Source organism: Scomber scombrus, chromosome 8, assembly GCF_963691925.1.
Source record: "Scomber scombrus chromosome 8, fScoSco1.1, whole genome shotgun sequence".
In the NCBI taxonomy this organism is placed as follows: Eukaryota; Metazoa; Chordata; class Actinopteri; order Scombriformes; family Scombridae; genus Scomber; species Scomber scombrus.
The window spans coordinates 28,846,901-28,866,836 of NC_084977.1; the positions used below are offsets into that span (position 1 = coordinate 28,846,901).

Below are 19,936 nucleotides of genomic sequence, written 5' to 3' on the forward strand. Positions count from 1 at the left end.
GTCATGTCATTTGCCAAAAAGAACATACTGTAGAGTTACATTTCAGTGACTGATGCCATCTATCGGCTGTCATTATGGAGCGGAGCAGGGCCACAGTTCAGACCACATTTATATGTGTCATCAAATTTCCATATTTGAAGGTGGATGCAGGCATAAACCCAACAACCGACCTTTCTACAGGAAAGTGAGTGAGCGAATGTTGACCATAGAGAGCGACAGAATAGCCAGTCTGGTCACGTTAGCTTTTAGCTTGGCTAACAGGTCAGCCTGCTAACCCCTTTTCTGCTTCTGTGCATACTGCTTCCTCTCACCTCGGAGCGGTTGTAGTCTGCTACGCCAGTCTGCTACTGCAGGGCATTGTGCCCTCAGGAGCTGCAGATTTCATAAGATTTTAGCCTTCCGTGGCCTACAGCCTGATGTTCTGTGAGGATAAGTGTGTAAGTGTGCCCTGCAGTCTTACAGCCTGAAAAATGTACTACCTGATGCAATGCACAATGCTCAAACCCAGAATTACTCAAAAAGTTTGACATATTTAGAGATGCAGAACTGGGTAACTGAGATAACATAACACTTGAACCTACTGGCAGTAATATGAAATGTGATAAGATATAAAACAATTTTAAACTATCACTGAATACCAAGTATATTTATATACTTTTGTGTATACTTGTTTTAAAGCTTAGAACTGTTGGACAAAACGTCAATCAATTTACCCTTTTTGGGTTATGTGGTTAATTTAATCCTAATATTTGGGATCCTGTATTATCACAAAGCCTAGCTCTGTTAAACCCATAGACTGTATATAAGAAATGGACGTAACATCCGTGACGTCACCCATTGGTTTGTGGAGTGCTGCTCGGAAGCCAATACTATCGGATCTGAGCAGCGCCATCTTGAAAATTTCCGGTGCATGCCGGGAAAAATAAAAACACAGATTCTACTTATATGGGCATCAGGAGGGGCACGAGGCGCCCTCCTGAACCTGTGAACTAATCAACCTGTCAATCACGACGTAGCCACGCCCTAATGCATACCCTGCTTTATCGTCAAATATAAAATCAGGAAGGCCAAAATTTCACAAATGAACATCATACTGCATTGAAGAAGGCTTTAAACTAGCGATTGAGACCATAAACACATTTTGAAAACGTTCACTGAGGTTAGAAATCAAGTGAGAAGTTGGTGAATTCTCCATTGACTTGTATAGAGACGGAAGTCCTTTTGACACCAAAACGGTCGCCCCCTGGTGGCCTTTTGATAGAATGTAGTTTTAAGTTACTTCCGCGTTGGCATCATTTCAGAGGACCCGAACTCCCCGCCTAGTTAAACCTGGATTTACCAAACAATTATGGCAGTTGAGTTTTAAACAAATAGCCAATCTCAATCACCATCACCAGATGAAGAGCAATGTGTTACATGATGCCTGCGGAAAAATGTGATTGTTACCGGCTTAGTAGCTAACTTTGAATTTCCCTCTTTTAAGAAGTTCATTGCATATGTTGCTTTTTCTCAGCAGCACTTTGGCACAATTACAAACCTGCCATCTGTTATCACACAGAAACATCAGTTACTCCGTTGTCCAAAAATGTATGAAATCTGCTCTTGAGTGGTCCAAGACATTTTATTACATACAGCTCACACAAAAATAATTCACTGTGTTAGTGCTTAGCGAAGCTGATGCAATGGTTTTCTCATTCCAAGCGTAACTGATTTTTAAATAAGATACCTCAGAATTGCTGTCTAATAACAATTGATAAGGGTTTTGATCACCATAGAAACTGGGAGAAAATTGCTATTTCTTACTTTTATCTTTGTTATGATGGTGTATAATAATAGTTATCCATCCTCACTGCCAAGCAATGTGCTGGACATTAGAACAGAGCAGTCCTAATGAAAAGTAATAACTCCACTCAGGTTTGCTTGTTTAACTTGATAAACCGTCAAGGGAGTCGACCTAACATTAAGCACATATGTGTTGCCATTAGTTAACTTGGCCTGTTTCCATATTAAATAATTCAGGTTTTGGAGGTAGAATTTACTATACTGTATATGTTAAATACAGACTTGCGTGTTTCAAGAGAGCTGGCGAGCTTAGCTGTGTGCTCTAAGCAACTTGCAAGTATAACTTGATAAATGAATGAGGGAACATCCAGTTCAGAATAACAAAAAAACATTTCATATCTTTCTGTTGCTTTCAAACACTTCAGGGTTTTCAGCAAGATAATTTACACTAGATCTATCACACCACGTGTCTCTCTGATTACACTCTGAATGTAAAAATGAATGAAAACAATGTGATTCACTGAACTTCTCACCCAGCTAAATACACTTGTGTTGTGTTTGGTGAGTGGTTTTTATTTCTGTTGAGGCCTTGAGATGATAAGACGTAAGATGAATAATAAAAACCTTCCTATCATTTGAACCTTGAACAGTAAAGTTCACATCACATCCTCCAAATTAAACAATCACAAAGGCTGTTTTAACATGTACTCGTTTTGATACTCACAGTTAGAAGTGGGAAGAGAACAACTTTCTCTGCAGCAAAGTCCACTAAGGACACTTTTTGCAAGTTAGGATCCAACCAGCTACCCAACCATCGATGTATTATAAGAGAGCTGGATAGAGAGCCACCACTCAGCCGCCTATCAGCCGATTTTCCCAGTGGCCATTCATGGTATTACAGCAAAAAGTCCCCCTGCCACCCAAAAAGCATTTTCCCCATAGACCACCATTGTAAAAGAGACATCTGTAAAACTGTTTTCAGAACACCTTGAACTACAAACAAGGACAATTATGATGCTTTCTATTATGAATTTTTGATCCATGGAATTTTATATTTGTAAAACCATCCTCGAGCCAAGAAAAGCTATTTAAAAATATGTGATGTCATCACAATGTAAAGTCTGTGGGCTGAGCAGGAGGGTTAGGGTTAGGGTTAGGCCTGGAAGCTAGAAACCTTTTTTGTCGTATTTGCCAGCTGAGACATTCTTATAGGACTGAATGGGCTCCATTTCAGTCCAGTATCCAGCTCTTATAATACATCCATGTGGAAATGTGTTACCTTATATATAGATGTCATCTGAACTGCGGCACTTCTCCGTGTAATAATTCCTATAGCCACTAGATGTTGTATCGTAACTTTATGTTGTTTTTGGTGGGTGACGTTACGGCCTATTGTGTCATTTTACGTCGGAGAAAAGCTCAAATATTAGTATAAGGCCTAAGTAAGGACAGCTATCTCCCTGAAAAGCCGCCAGCTAGACATATAGATGTATTTGATAGTAATAAAAAAACAGCAGCTCTACAATTCAATTTCCCACATGGTTCCCAAAATGTAGTACTTAGTATGCAGTATGCCAAAAATACGTGGATGTCACACGTTTGTATGTAACAAGTAGCAGGCGGTGTAAGACGGTTGTGTGATATAGCATGAGTCAATGAAACGTGCAAGATTAGGAAAACTGCACACTGTCTGCCCAGCTTAATTTATCAAAACCAGAAATGGCCGTTTGTGCCATATCACAGACAGCCAACATTGATTTCTTTGGACTATCAAGGAGATCTTATGTAAACTTTAAGTTATGCAGGAGGACAGGGTATAAATATTTATTTGGTTCAAAGAAATACATCTCTGTCTTAAAGCGCCTGATTTTTTTGCAGGATTAAGACTGTCTAAATTCACAGCTGCTTGTGTTCAGACATTTAACATCTGATAAGTTTGGCATCTTTTACACTAAAAGAAAAATGGTACTGGTAAAAGTTGGTCAAAGCATAGAGTAGTCTACCATTAATTAAATATATTGAGCCTATGTGTGTAGATTCAATAGACCATTAATAACTGGGAAAACTGAGCCAATCCAGTGGCAAGAAATCAAATGATCAACCAAATAAAAAGATGATAAAACGGAGAACAAACATTTTGAAAACATTCTGTGAGGCTGTAAAGATTTGGATGGATGTGGAAGTCATATAAAATATAACTAATGGAACTTAACACCAAATCTTTTGAAAACAATCTTTCTCTGTTTTTTAAGGTGCTATATAAATAAAGTTATTACCTCAAATCAGTTTCAAGTCATAGTCCTTAATTCCTGTTTCCATCCTGCACACTAGGTCCTTGGTCTATTGGTTAATTGAAACCTCAAAGCAAACAGCCATTTACCTATGAAAAACAGCCCTTCCTCCGCTGGCCTCCTCAGCTGCCCCTGCTGTAAACATTCCAGTCTGATTGGCTTAGCTGTTGGCCCACAGCCCAAAGAGCATCTGTATAAAAGCTCCCCATGTGCTGAAAGCCAGTATCAGAAAGCTACGAGACTCTGAGTCTCACACTGGGCAAACAGGAAGATTTAATTCTCTCTCAAGTACTACGACTCAAATCTGAAAAAAGAGCTGGAAAATGTGTAAAGGATTAGCTGCGTTACCCCAATCCTGCCTGGAAAGGTGAGACTGCATCATCACATTACTTTTGCCATCATGTCTTAACAGTGTTACTCCTCTTGGCTTGGTTTAGATGCACACAACTTTTACTGTACTTGAGACTCTTTCTTGATCCATGTTGTGTCAGAATAGATTAAAACATAAACTGTGACTCTGTGTTATTTTTTATTATCAGTCCATCTGATAAGTTAAAAGCTTTAAATGTATCTTTGTAAACAGTTTACCTACTTTAAAATTATTTTTTGTTTTTTGAAAATCCTTTACCAACAGACCTTACAGTATGGATTGAGCAAACACATTTCAATAGTGTTACACCAGTATTTATGCATACATGTATAGGGGTTCTTTTTATGCAGATTGCTCAAGAGAGAGAAAAATGGATTGGGTAGAAAAGGTTAGAGATGTTTTTGAACCTGCAGAATCAAAGAAAAACCATTTCAAGTTACAACTACTATAATCACTGGTTAGAAATTGGTTAAAATATGATACTGTTGAGATTTTGTTATTGATTTTTGCATTAGTTATGCTATTAATGTCTCTGGGAGCAACTTCACAAACTTTAACTGGATAAATGGGTGTATATGTGACATTGAATATTGTGAATTTAAAAACTAAAACAAATACATTGCTGTTATTCAAAGTTATTACAGCTATAAATGCAGTTACAATATTTGCATTTTGTATTGTTTTTGCTTGAACTGCTTTTTTTCCTCATCTGTTATTCTTTATACAGTAAAAACATCAAACCTCTTGTAAAGAATTCAGCCAACTCATATGCTCATAAATTTCATTTTAGTGTCTTGTATGAAGTATACTACATGTTGGACAGAGGATGATATATATTATAGTGGTTTATACAAACATTATGACTACTTTCTTATTGCTCTCGTGTGTGAGATGAGTGAAAACAAAGACTTCTGTCACACGAGCTGTCATAACCCCCCCTTCTGCTTTCTGTCTCCCAGGGCAAAGGAGATCAAGTCTAAATTGGGGGTTTTGCTGCAGAAGCCCGATAATGCCATCGACCTCATCATCCCCTACCCGGAGAAGACTGAGAAGAAGCCGGAGAAGCTGCAAAAGTGAGTAATGTCTCTTCCCTCGGTCTCAGAGAGAGTGTTTGTAGAGGAGGAAGAGGAGGGGGAGAAGAAGAAGGGGGGGGTTGTTTGCCTGCTTGTTATACTGGCAGAGCAGAGACCCCAGAAGGTACAAGATGTGAAGATCAAAAGGAGATGAAACCTCTGCAGACACTGGCTGCATTCAGATGTCACTGTTAAGATGGTGCAAAGCCATAGATACTTTGATTTTGTTAGGCAGTGCGTTGAAAAGACTTTGCTGTAGACGAGGAGATTAAAAGTGTATGAGATAGAAAATCACTTTTTTGCTCATGTGTAGCAGAAATACTGCAATTTTGTCATGCTTTTGGTTTTTTGGCAACATCGCAAAAACATCAAAACTTAATTTTTTGATGGAAAATGATACGGCATGTCCTTGGGTTGGCAAAATAAAGATGGGACTTTGTGTTTTACTTTGATAAAAGCTAAATATTTTTACCTAATAAGTAACTCTGGAAGGTCAAAGTGGATTCAATTGGGGCTCAATTTTGTTGAACAGTATTCTGGCAACGTGTTTGTTTCCTTAAGAGCTGCTGGGGTTCAGTATCGAGAGCACATTCGGTCACCAGTCATATTTGTAATTTGCTTAAGCCCTAACTCTATTCTCTCTTGAATTATGTGATTTTAAAAATGCTGTCTATGAATTCTCAGCAATTTGTGCTTGAGATCGGAACAGGCTGCACGATACATGATAGATAACAGTCCTGTCCTTCACTCAAACATGTGTTTGGATGAAAGTACTACTGCTGTCAGGGACTATCATTGGTCTCTCCTTTTAATTTTCACATTTGAAAAAACTCTGCAGCTGATTTGGAAACTTTCCCTTAAGGGGTGAGAGAAAGGCCATGCAGTTTCAGAATCATGCATCACTTAATACTATAGCTATAACGCTTCCTTTAAATTGTTCTCACACACACATGCAGGACCAGATGCAATCAATTCTCATTGGATGTTTTCCAGACTTAAAGCTTGCAGCAGAACCTGCACAAGATCAAAGGATGCAGTCTGGCAAAGCAAGACTAGGCACATACAGTCCCTCAAATGCAGGCTATAGTTAATGATTAAAGCAGAGGCATAGGTTCACATTTATCTTCTGTGGTTATTATATAGAATCCATGTTTATGAAATATTGTGTGAACAGGTTTGCAGTCAGTGTATGTGTCTCTCTTGTTACTCAGGAGCCTCTTGTTACCAAATGTGTGTTCCCACATTGTGCTGAAAACATCAGTACAACATCACATATGTTTTGACTGCCTAAAGAATAGATGTTAAAGTATTTTTTCCCCCCCACCCACAATGTGACATTTTGGTGCACAATACAGAAAAGCTGTACTGAGATGCTTTTGATAACTTTTGTTGAGGCTTGTTGACTGAATTGAGGTACTGTATGTTTTGCACAGGCCAACTCCTGATGAAGCTGCTCAGTGGCGTGAGAGTCTGGACCATGTCCTAAGCAACGGCTGTAGGTCTACCTCTCTTACTCTTTTATTTATGCTCTCTTTCTCACACACAAACTCTGTATTTTTCCCCGCACTAAAGCATTCACTGAGTTGATTTACATTCATACCCTGGAGGCTTACCCCGACTTTGACCAAAAACCCCAAAATGACAATTAATTAATGACAATAAATTTAGACTCATAACTTGTGTAGCGAATGGCTTTTTGCCCCTATATGGTCACCATTGTTTGACAGCATTGTTGCCCCCCCCCTCCCTATTATGATTAATTAACTGCTGTCCAGAAGTTGTAGATACTTGTAGAGTATTATCTTCAACAAAATTCAACATATTGTTACTGTAGAATAATATAAAAAGACTTGACAATCAATTATCTTTGCACGATGAGAAACGTCCTTGTAAAAACAAAAAAACTAAAAATACATGTTTCAGCAACTGTGAATATATTTAAAAAGTCTGCCTCGTCTCTGCTTTGTTGTCCTCTTCACAACCAAACACAGCAAGCATCATTATTTCATACTACCCAATGCTGAGGTCTCCATTATGTAACAACTCTCACTTCGCTTAAACTTCAACCATTCACAAAGACCAAAACATTCCTCCCTTGAGATCTGTCGTCTGGCTGCTTGACTACTTAAACAGGCACAATACACCTAGCCAGGATTTAGTTCCCATTAGAACAATGCAGCTGCTGTTGCTATAAATATACCAAATTAATATAAAATAGGCAGAGAATGGACCACATATGTTTTCAAATGATAGAAAAAAAAGTCCCAAAAGAGAGAATACCAATTCACATAACTCACTCAATGAAATTGCCGGACTTCAGTGAGTACAGGAAAATACAACAAAAGGCTTATCTAACTGGTATCTGCTATTACATACAGTATGTTTCATAGAGTGCAGATTCTTGAATAATAAAGTATCCAAAACCACATAAAAGAATCTCCTCTTTTCTCTTTATAACATTTAAACAAATGACTAAAACTTTATGTCCAACCTCATTAAGTTACACAAACTTGTCTCTTAGAGTGGTGTTAGTTGCCCTAAACCACTGATTCACTAACATAAGTTGCACTTCATCGAGTAGTCAGTTAAAATCCAGTAAAGATTTAGATGTTCACATAAAACGAGTCCAGCATTCATCCAAAAAAGTATTTTTCTAGTGTAAAAAAAAAGTTACATAATCATATGATATGCAGGAAACAATGTTATAACAAGGTATCTTATACTGTATGTGTAGAGGAGAAAGACAACCAGCATACATACCAGAAACCAACCTCTGTCTTTAATGTTTACTTCACACAGTGTACAGAAAGCCAGAGCGTGGGCAAGACTGATGATTAACTCTAATGGTTAGTGGTGTCCAGCAGTACGTGTAAACTCTCCTGCTTTATACATCACTTAAGTTGCTCCTGTGCATCAAAACAGACCTGAGTGCAGATGTTAGTGACCGGTTAATAGTAAAAGAAACATTTTCTCCACGGAGCTCAGTGGGTGGCAAACAACCTTTCCAAGTGTCTCTTTTAGCACAGTCCAGAGCAGAGAGATGTATGTTGCTTTAGTGTTTGCATGCTTGCATGAATGCCTGCATGTATCTGCATGTGTATTAGTCCATGGAGTTATGTGTGTTGTCTAAATGATTTCACCAAAACTGATTTATTACACAACTACTTGGCTGTGGTCATTTATCTACATGCGATTTTACATTAACATTATTCTTTATGGCTTCTCCCTTGTTAATTCCCATGGGATTCTGCAGTGAGTTATTACCTCACAAAGAGCTAACCCCTCTCCTCCAGCTGCACAATGCCATGTATATTATGCAATATTAAATGCGTAATTTATGACAACTCTCAGATAAAAAGATTACACATCTCATTTTCATGTTGATGTTGGTGCAGTTTTTAATTAAAGGGACTATTTCAGCATTTCATTATTAAAAAGATAAGGCTTGTTCACCTGATGAGGGGCAGTAATTTAAACTTACACTTGCATTTTCAGCTGAGTTGTCGCCTCGCCAATACACAAACAGTTTGTCATCAGTGCCTTTGTGTGTGTGCTTCTTTTTAGTGTGCCTTTGTACTGAAGGTCTTTTTAAAAAAAGAGAGAGAGAGAGAGCTGCAGTTGATTGCGACTCAGTGCTATTTTGAAGAGAACCAGCTATTTAGATTGCAGATAAAAGCCTGAGGCCATAGCAGAATGCTTATCATCTGTTGCACATGCTCTTTCAGACAATGGGAGCTTTTTGCAGGCATTGTGTGGAATTACAATGGTCTCTGCTGAAGGGGGCTGTTGTTTTATATAAGCTTTATTTTGGAGCCTTATTTCGGGATAACTGTGGTTTTATATTTGTTCAAATAAAGGTTATATTTTCTATTTTGCACACTTTTTTAATGTCTGGAGGGTGATTGTTTTTAATCCTGCTGCCTATTTTCCAAAAATGCCCAAACAAAGTTAGATTGATGGTTTTACACTTTGGGAAATGTGGCTTTTTGCTTTCTTGATGAGAGTTAAATGAACAAGATTGATCATCAATCATCTATCCTATCGTTGCACTAGATATGAAGCCAGAGTGTGCCAACATTTCACTTTCCTTTGCATGAAGACTGGAAACAGTGTTTGCTGAATAAGATGAACCAAAGCAGTGAAATATAAAAATTACACATTGTGTTGACAAGAAAGCCAATGAGTGTATTTCTCAAAAACATATGTCTTGTAAAATGACTTTGTATTTACTTGTGGGCCGGAACATTATGAAATAGGCTATATTCTTATACTATATTCCTTAACATATCTCTTTATCCTTTTCTTTAAACAACTGTCTCTAACTCTTCATCAGATGGTGTGGCTGCTTTCCGTAGCTTCCTTCAGTCTGAGTTCAGTGATGAGAACATTGAGTTCTGGGCAGCATGCGAGGACTTCAAGAAGACCAAGAACCCAGTGAAGATGGCTGCCAAGGCCAAGAAGATCTATGAGGACTTCATCCAGTCTGAGGGACCCAGAGAGGTCAGGGACTCCTGTGACTCCATCTTTTTTTATCAGCTAAACTCCACATTGGGGGAAAAATAGTTCATCTACAAGTTAATGACATATAGTGTGGTTTACGTGATGTGAAATGAATCAAGTATGTCTTCCTGGTTTAAAGTCACAGTCTCACACTCTAAACACCGTACAGCACAATAACAGACTCAGACCACTGATCTTTCAAATAGTAATTATGTGCCTCTTTTTGGAGGCAACTGACCGCTTTCCCACACTTCCTGACCTTTAAACTAGCACGTATCACTGAACGCACAGAGACCACATTGATGTCAAACCTCCATCAAATGACCAGTAAGACAGAAACACATACGTCAAAGTATCCAAGTGTGACTGGGATTAGTGACTGTAATATAATTACTGCATTTTAAATTGTAACCCTTTCACTACTCATTGCTGAAAATAGTAATCACATTACTGTAATGCATTACTGATGGAGAGGCATGGTGTTTCATATTATTTTTAGTTGATTTTAAGGTCAATTTTTCTTCTAAATGTGAATAGTTCTAAATTTAAAAAAATCAATGTTCCTTCATAAAAGAGGCATGTGTATTGGCAGTACATGAAAGGAGGGATTTTGTCAACGAGCTACATCAAGTAATCATAATTTTATATGAAATTTCATGGCATACGATAGTTGGAGACAAATTAGGCACAATAATTCTGATTTGATCCATAATAAGTAGCAAAGTCCTTGTTGAAATCAGTGAAGGAATGTGTAGAGGGGAAATACAGTCAAGCTTGAGTGTAGAAAGATGAGGTTACGGACAGAGAATGTACCAAGTCTCTGCACGCAGTGAACAGCACAAGCAATAATAAACACACATACACACACACACACACACACGCTTGGTACATTATCCAAAATGCTTCCATTTTGGGTTAGGGATTTTTCTGCATAACAGAGAAAAATAATAAAACAATTTTACAGCACTGCATTTGTGTAATGACTCTGATCTGAGTTAAAATACTACTACTATTAATCTCCTACTCTCTATAAACACACTCATTAGCTGATACTTTAACATGTTTTACTGCTAATACTTGTAGTTCACTTATCGTTTATTTTCACGGAGGATTTGAGTATTTCACCCTTATAAGACCTATTACAGCTTAAATTTAGAATTTGCTGTTGCAATCAGTCACCGAGTGTTTAAAGTCAGTCACAGTTGCTGCTGTAAACACCAGCTCTCTGGTAGCTCGTGTCTTTGGAAGATTCCCTTGGCACACATGATTTAATGTAGTTTATGTTTATATTTGACTTTAAATAAACATGAAAACTGGTCAGCTGAAACTGAGAACAATGCATGATGTGTCTCATCTTATCATGCCTAAAATGGTGTAATGGAACTGATATGATGTGGGATAATCATCTTTCTCTGTATTTACCATCTGTATTTCCTCATTTGTCTTCACTGTCTTCCTCTTCATGATGATCCTGACTTGTGCTTCCTGTATTCTTCTAACCACAGGTGAACATTGACCACTTCACCAAGGATGTGACCCTGAGGAATCTGGTTGATCTGTCCCCAGCAACCTTCGACCTGGCTCAGAAGAGGATTCACGCCCTGATGGAGAAAGACTCCTTCGGTCGCTTCCTGAGATCTGAGCAGTACCAGGAGCTCCTGGTCAACTAAACAGGAGCAGGAGTCTGAGGAGCAGGGGTGGGGGTGTGTGGGGAAGTTTCAAACAGCAGTTAGTAAACATGAAAATATTAAGAGACAATTTTTAGCATTTGAATATTTGCCAATAAATAAATATAATTTTTTGTGTACGTCAGCTCAAGAACCGATATATTTTACAAAAGATACAAAACATCGAAGGGTAAAAAAAAATAAAAAATGTTTCGAAATGTAACTAAAAAGAAAAACTGCCTTTGAAATAGCCCCACCTCCCCACCCAACACACACATACACACACACACACACACACATCTTCTGAAAGACATAAGGAGTGCCCAAAATTAACTAATTTGTCAAAATGGATCTCATATAGGTAGAAGTACAGGACCACACATGCATACATCATCCTTGAGAGTCAGGATTAACATCAGGTTGAAACCAGTTTTCACGAAAAACAGATGAACAGATGTTGAAATTAGGACACAAAGCTAGTTCTTCAACTTTTGGATAAATGTGCAAGTTATCAGACCCAATTGACTGCTGTGATCACATTTATATGTCTGTCTTTGACCTACTCTTGTAGTCTTCAGACACTATCTTCTCTAGAAAATCCAAAAGCAGCTCAAGTAGACTAGTCACAATTTTGTAGTGTCAACTCCTACAGAAGCCAAACCTTTTACACACCCACAACAGAAAGCATTACTGTATGTACCACTACATTTTGATGTAGTATGAAAGTATAAATAAGCCGTGAGGTCAAATTAATTGAGATGGTGCCTTTTTCTTAATTGGAAAAGGCAACTTCTAAGAGTCACATTGTAAAAACGAATCAAATCCGAAAATGAACCAACTTAATCATAAAACCATATAAAAAGAAGTTTGAAATTGTGTGAAACAAATTAACTAACACCTACAAAGATTCAAAATCCTTCAAAAAAACAAAACCTAATCCAGTTTTTGAACTTCTTAAAGCCCCGTCTGTTTCCCTCCATGAATAAATAAACTTCAGACAGATGTCAGAGCGACTTTTAAGTGCTATTTTGGTTTTCCCAAGAAGCCTTACAAGTATCATTGCCAATTCCTGGAAATGGTATAACCTAAAATCTTCAGTCTACTGGAGAAAACCAAAGAGAAATTCCTTAAGATTACACACAGTATGACATTTACCCAGTTGGCTGTTTTCATTGTCATTGTAATAAATAAAAAAAGATGTAGTGGAGTCTCTACTAGTGTCAATGCATGATGATCACATAACTCTTTTTGTGTGTCTCATCCACTCTCTCACACTCACAAACATACTAAGACACTAAGTTTGGATTCTCACCAAACTCCCCCCCCCCCCCCCCCCCCCAGACCCACCCACCCTTTATTTTGTTTGTGATGCATCCTGTGAGAGCCATCCTTGAGAACAGTGCTGGCTAGTTGGCTCAGTGGTCGAGCTCCTTCGCTGCCACTAAACTGCAAGTTGCTAAGATGGGAAAATCAAGTAGGAGGGAATCTGAGAAAAAGAAGTGAACAGAGCAGAGTTATTTTATACAAAGACAAGTATTTTTCCCAATGATGTTGATGAGTCACTAAAGAAGGGTCCAGACTCTGTTTTAGTGCTAATTTATCATTGAACTAAACAAGACAAAACTAAAAATAACATGGGAAACAGAACTTGCAGGTTTGCAGCTGTAGACTGCTATTACTAATTATGGAGAATGATCTCATTATGGTCTGTGAAGCCATAGAGCACATCGTATTTAAAGTCTAAAATCTAAGTTTAAAGTTATTATACACAATTTGAGGAAATAGGGTCCCTGCAGTCAGACTGTAATGTATGTTAACGTTGATCGTAACACAAAAACATGATAGTAATGCTCAACTAATCTGATGTTATTTGTATTTTTCATGTTATTTTCCAGGTTAACACCATAACACTTTCAACCACAAGTTATTTTTTCACAATTATAAGCTGTAACAAACCACTGGTATTCACCTATTTTACACTGAGTTAAGACATGGATGGATATGATGGTGGATTTGGTGTCGGTGTGCAATGTTTAAGTGTCTTAAATATACACAGTTGAATGTAGCAACCATAAAGTGTGATTATATTTACTCCTTAATGTTTTTTTCTTTCTATTTAACAATGTCTTAACCAACACAAGAATATTATCATCTAGATATTCAGCATTTTATAAGTCCTTATTGTTCTCATGATTGCAAATAATCCACAAACTCCAAAATTGAAAGAAGTACAGATCAGGAGATAAGGAGTTACGTCTATTTTCATCTTATTAGTTGGATTTATTTTTCAAAAAAGACAAAAAAAAATTGGCAAAGATACAACTAACACATCTGAAATATATCTGAAACAGTAAATTGAAATAGTATTGACAAGTCTTTACTATGGCACAGATTGGCCAGTCTGATGTCATAACCTAAAGCATCACATGAGTCAACAATCAGCATCACAGTAAAATCAATAAGGGCTTTAACAATGCTGAGTATGCATAATCTGATGTAGCCTTGCATGTACGTTTTGGAGTCGACCACATAAAAATATATATGCATTCAATTCCTGAAGATGTATTTATTTTTACGTGTAAATATCTTCTATTTACAACCAATTGTGTCTTAAGTTATTCATAAATACAAAAGTGGAATCAGAGAATCTTTGAATGGAGAGCTGGCAAGGACTCTTCCCAAAGTCTTGTTACTGTTATAAAAGAGGAAACATCTGACTTTCAATTGTCCCTTTGTTTGTCTTCATTGGATGCTTATTTATAATGTGTCTGTACAGAGTAAACCCCATGATTGAATCTTTAAAACAACAAATGAAAAACTTTGAAAAATTGCATATTTCATATCATAAGTACGAGTTTGTGTTCCAATCAACATCCAGGTAATAATTAAAAATGTGAAATTCAGATTTTAATGAAACCTTGTGGTCAAACATGAATGCCTTGTCTTAGCCAAAGTCTGTCATTCATATGCTAATCCATTAATCCCCTCTTTAGTTGTCTGATAACACCGTGGACTATAACCAGATGTTTTTAATATGCAAGGCAAGAAACAAAAGAATAACTCTTTTATGTTTTTACCCCCACTTTCTCTGAATTTGATCCAAAGTCCAATCACTGCAGTCCTTGTCACCACTAACTATTTTTGCATTCATGAAACATGTCCAGTATAACCCTTCCTCCTGAAATATATATGACTAATTTGCAACAGTATAAACATTTTGCTAGAAATATAATGCTGGCTAACTTACCAGAATCTCGACATAATGAGAAAATGTTAACATATTTGGCAAGTAGCAAAAATGTTGATACTGAATGTATGGACAACCTTTCATGGTTATGTTCAGGCACTGGCAGCACTTGAACCTGCTCTCTAGTATCAGAGTCCTACACTTGTACACCCACAATCTACCCTGACTTCCTCCTTTCAACTTCAGTATATAAATATAACGCTACCTTCATTCGGAAAAATGTTGTCTACGAACACAGTCCAGACAGCTGTTATGTTTGCCAACACAACGTAACTGGCAAAATGGTTTAGTTATATATAAATGTAATTTCTTGGAGAAGCTCCTGCAAGGGTGTAATGTGCAGAAAACACACTTTATCCTCCTCAGATTTAAATATATCAATGCAGGTGCCACAGTCGAAAAGTTAGTGGAGTAACAAGGAGATGATCCCTCATTGGCTTCCCACCAATTGAGGCTTATCCGTATATCTTCTACTAGGTCTGCTGAAGAATCTGTTAAGTGCTTCTAACTAACAAACCAACACAGACAAAGTGGACTGAAAACAAAAGGTGATATCTCTCAGACTCTTAAAAGGGAAATATCCTTCATGAATATGTTCCTTCCTTTTTAAATTCCTTCTCCCGAGTAAATTAATTGTTTGAAAAGAAGAAAGCAGCAGCTGAGGAGTGCGCCACTGAGAACGTCAGTGATGAGTGAAAAACAGAACGGAAACAGATGCGGCAGAGGGGCTCGCTGCCAACACAAACACTGTCAGAAGCTTGCATGGACGCATCCGTTACCAACGCAGTTCCTACAAATAGATGGAAAAGTTCAGATGCCTTTGGTCCCCAAAGGAGGTTAGTGACATTTCTGACAAATGTTTTGTTGAGTTTAACTTGTTGCTTTTTTAACATGTATGGTACATCGTCACATAAGCAGTGACCTCACAGTATCCCCTAGGCTGAGAAAACATAAGCAGATGGATAATTAGCATCACAGGTCTGAGCTCTCTAAATACATCATCCTTCAAGGTTTTTTAATGTTTCCTAAGACAGTTAAAGTCAATGCTAACAAGCGTCTGTTACTATTATCAAAACCATAACAAACAGAGATGTAAGCAGATTAAACCCCCAGTAAGAAGATACCATCATTAAGAGATTAGGATTCTGAATATGATCCCAAACAGTTTACTTAAGAGCAATTCCCTTTTTACCTCAATTTCACCTGATACATGACCTGACTCTCCTTCCAAATGTGCCAGAAGAAGAATTACACTTTGACAGCATAGCATGATAAGGGTTTTTAAAAAAAATGATTTAATCTCTTCTGCTCAGCCAGCGATAGTGATAAGCCCTCTAAGCATAAACAGACCTGTAGACATTCCCAAATCTGTCTCCTGGAGTTCAGTGGTCAGACATGGGAAAGGAAATGACACGTATTCTATATTAATACAAATTTAATATGGCCTCTCTTGGGATTTAATTTTAACCTATGAGCGACACATCTGCATTGAAAGTTATACAGACACGTTAACATCAAGACTCTGCAGATTTATACTCCCAAGAGTTTAAAATAGTCTACATTGATGGATTAAAACCATAAAACTATACAGTGCTGTTTATGTTTACTCAAGCGTCATTAAAAAGGCAGAGGGCGTGGGTGCTGCAGGACCGGTGAACATACAGGAAGCAGATCACTCTCTTAGTTACACATTAAAGATGGCAATGATCCACAAGTCACTGACAATGTTGAAGGGTTCTCATGGCTTCAGGGCTTTTTATACACCTTCAAGGAAAAGAATCATCTGTCTTCATGTTTAAGAAAATAACAGAACATTCTGTCATCATTCCCCCCGGTGATTTCTGTGGCTGGCAGCGAGAGCCACTGCTGCCAAACCTACATCCACAGGGTTATGTCCACAGGGTTTCTGTCCACAGTCCGCCCCCGTGCTGGTCATCATATGAACTGCTTTCTTCAGAGTAAAGTTGAGTGATTAGGGCAATGTCAGTGCTTCAAAAGCTGCCAGTTGTTTCAACATAAGAGTCAGCTTGACATATTTATGTTGACAATACTGTTGCCAAGTGTCTGACAACATAAATGGACTGGACTTATTATTACTTGTCCTATTTTAATAACTAATAATGTATGAATAAGGTTTAAAGAGGAGGGTAAACACAAAAAATCTGATGATATACTTTTAAAATTCAACTAGTGAACTCTGCCATTCCAGTGGTATCTAGTGCAAAACTAAATATTAATCTCATCTAGCAAAAGTATTGATGGATAGAGTTGTGTACAAACCCAATCCTTCTAAGCCTATTGTGAGCAAATACTTGAAACCATCAACAAGCTTCCTTAAATAGACAGAGCTTGGTATGAGGTAACGTGTTTAAACAGAGTGCTTCTCATTTGCCTTATTTCAGGTCTTGAACTCCTCACTCCTCAAGTCGCTTAAAAATCAATGGTCGATGTTTCCATTGGCTTATTTCTGCTCAGGAGGAGTGAGGAGGCTTCCCTGAGGAGACTCAAGTGAGGATACACATGAAGTCTAATACTGAACCGCCACACGTCATTATTAGAAATCCTTTAGTGATTGGATGTTGCAGATGCATTCATCATTCATCAAGATCATATTTGCTCATTTTTGTACTTTAACCTGTAATTAATCATAGTCAGGGATGAGGTAATTCTGTTACCATGAACACATTTTAATTAAATGTCAGTTTCTATGAGGCTGAAAATGTCTGTGCATCAAGTTATTTTTTTGATGTCGGATATATCTACATCATTTCCATTTTTCTGAAAGCATATAAACTACTTAATTATCTGTATAAGTGATGAGACATGCTATTTCCAAGACATCAAATGACACTAAAGAGCTGTTTACACCCCTAGACAGTAGATCCAGATGTTCACTTGACAAATGATGTCTGAGAGGAAAGGAGATCTTACTTCCTCTTTCCTCCAGTGGAAATTTTATATGTAAAAAAACATAGGTGGGGCACCAACCCCTTCAGTAAAAAGGTTACATACCTGGAAAACTACAGTACTCACTCTTGCTAGTGATGTGTTTTTTAAACACGTCATGGATCCATGCATGGCTCCACAAAACACTTAAGGACAGAAGGGCTTCTAGCAGGTTTTGCACACATGCACAGGAAGTGAGAGAGAGAGTGAGAGCAGAGCAATTACACAAGTTACATCATCATTGACACAAGCCCAAATTAAGACTTGGGAACTTGATGGACTCTCAAACATATTCCCTACATGTTTCTGAAAATAGCAGTCTGTACAGGACTGGACTGGTGAATGCAGTGAAGTAATCCACTCCAGCACTGAGGACAGCATGATCTCTGCACCTGAGTCTGCTCATGCCAGTCGCTGTATTTCACCTTGGACCTGATTTACTATGACCCCAAATAAAAAGCACTAAACGACGTGTTCAGTCCAACAGATTGCACGTTTGGTTAGCGTGTGTTTTGTTATCAACAAAGAATAACTGCATAAATGACAACAGGTGCAGACAGCAGTATTTAAACGAGGGTTTTGCATGTCTTAAAGGAGAGTTTGGACGAGCAGAAAGCTGCAAGCGCAAATGAAATTTGATAAAAACGCCCCATATTGCATATTCAATATACTAAATGGACAGTGTGTATTATTAATTTGCACATTTGAAAGATGTTAGTAGATCAGCTTGCACATTCTTTGTGGGTGATATCAAGTTTACACACGTTTTTACACATGCAAACCTTTAGTAAATCAGGCCTTTTGTGTGGTAAGGAGGAGTGACACACAGAAACAGACTTTCAAAAAGTATATATTTGGTCAAATTGCTCGGTTCAATACATAACAAGTTTGTAAGCCCAGGTCTTGTGTCACATTATATTGAATTACAAATGGTGCAAAATAATTTATCTTGGTCATACAAAGGAAGGTAATCTGAGTATACTGTGTCATGACCAGCTCATAAGTCACGGCAAATAATTGGAGAGACACAAGGTCATGTTTTTAAATGTATCATTTTAGACACATGATCACTGACGTCCTCACCATGTCTAACTGATTTTAACCCACACCAGATGGCGGCGAATAGAATCCAACCCTGTAGAATGAAGGAGAAAAAAATAATCCATGTATGTATGTATTTCTTTGTTTGCTTTGTTTTCGGGGGAAGGAGGAGGGCTGTCGCAATTTTAAGGTATCGGCATATAATAAAACTATCAGTATCCATGGTGACAGTTCCTGTTTATGATGGAGCATGCATCCCTCTGTGTACCTGTTTATACCTACTCCACACTTTAATATAGAGTGCACTCAACAGCTGTAAATCTCAACAGCTGTAATGCGGAGTGAACTGCTGGTCCAGAGTGAAGGTCTTTTTATTTTTCCAGATCAACTTATGTCACCTGTCCACTAGCCACAGTCTGTTTGTCTCGCTGCCCTTCACACCTGCCCCTTATCGGCTAATTACATCCTTACCTGCTGCCTGCCTGCCAACCCAGCTGCACTTCATTGTATAATCAAGCTCCCTGTGTGTTTAACATTCACTCAACACACTGTCAGATCCCCTAAGAGGCTTTCATTTTGGAGCTGTTTGTTTTTAGGTTTCCATAAAAATATAGAACAAATTTAAACCACATTTTCAGAAAATCTGCAACAATGTAAATGTATGTGCAAACCTGTGTCATTAAATCATTGCAGAAGAAGAGCGTGCATCAGGGTGACGTAATTAAAAGAGCACTAGTCAAACCTCAAAATCCATGTGGAAAGCATGATGTAATGGAAATATGGAGTTTATGTTCAATCCATATATGAAATTGAACATTAAAGGAGACACCATGCTTTGTGATTTTCTATCAAGTTATATTTTTTAACTTTCATTATGTTTAACAATAATAATCTGTATTTATAGAGCAGTGTTACAAAGTGCTTTACAAGGCAGCAGAAAATGCGATAGTACAGGATAAAACTGTACCTTAACACAGACATAAAAACATAAACATAAAAAGAGGAGATTTTAAATGGAT

At 37.7% G+C, this 19,936-nt stretch overlaps 1 protein-coding gene across 1 annotated transcript; it reads left to right on the forward strand.

Annotated features, from left to right (window-relative positions):
* Positions 1-4,312: 4,312 nt before the first annotated feature.
* On the forward strand, positions 4,313-14,407 carry LOC133984837 (regulator of G-protein signaling 5-like). The gene is made up of 5 exons (XM_062424318.1): positions 4,313-4,440; positions 5,403-5,516; positions 6,950-7,011; positions 9,850-10,016; positions 11,522-14,407. The coding sequence occupies exons 1-5, from the start codon at positions 4,397-4,399 to the stop codon at positions 11,684-11,686; spliced, it is 552 nt and encodes a 183-aa protein (XP_062280302.1). The 5' UTR covers positions 4,313-4,396; the 3' UTR covers positions 11,687-14,407.
* Positions 14,408-19,936: the final 5,529 nt, after the last annotated feature.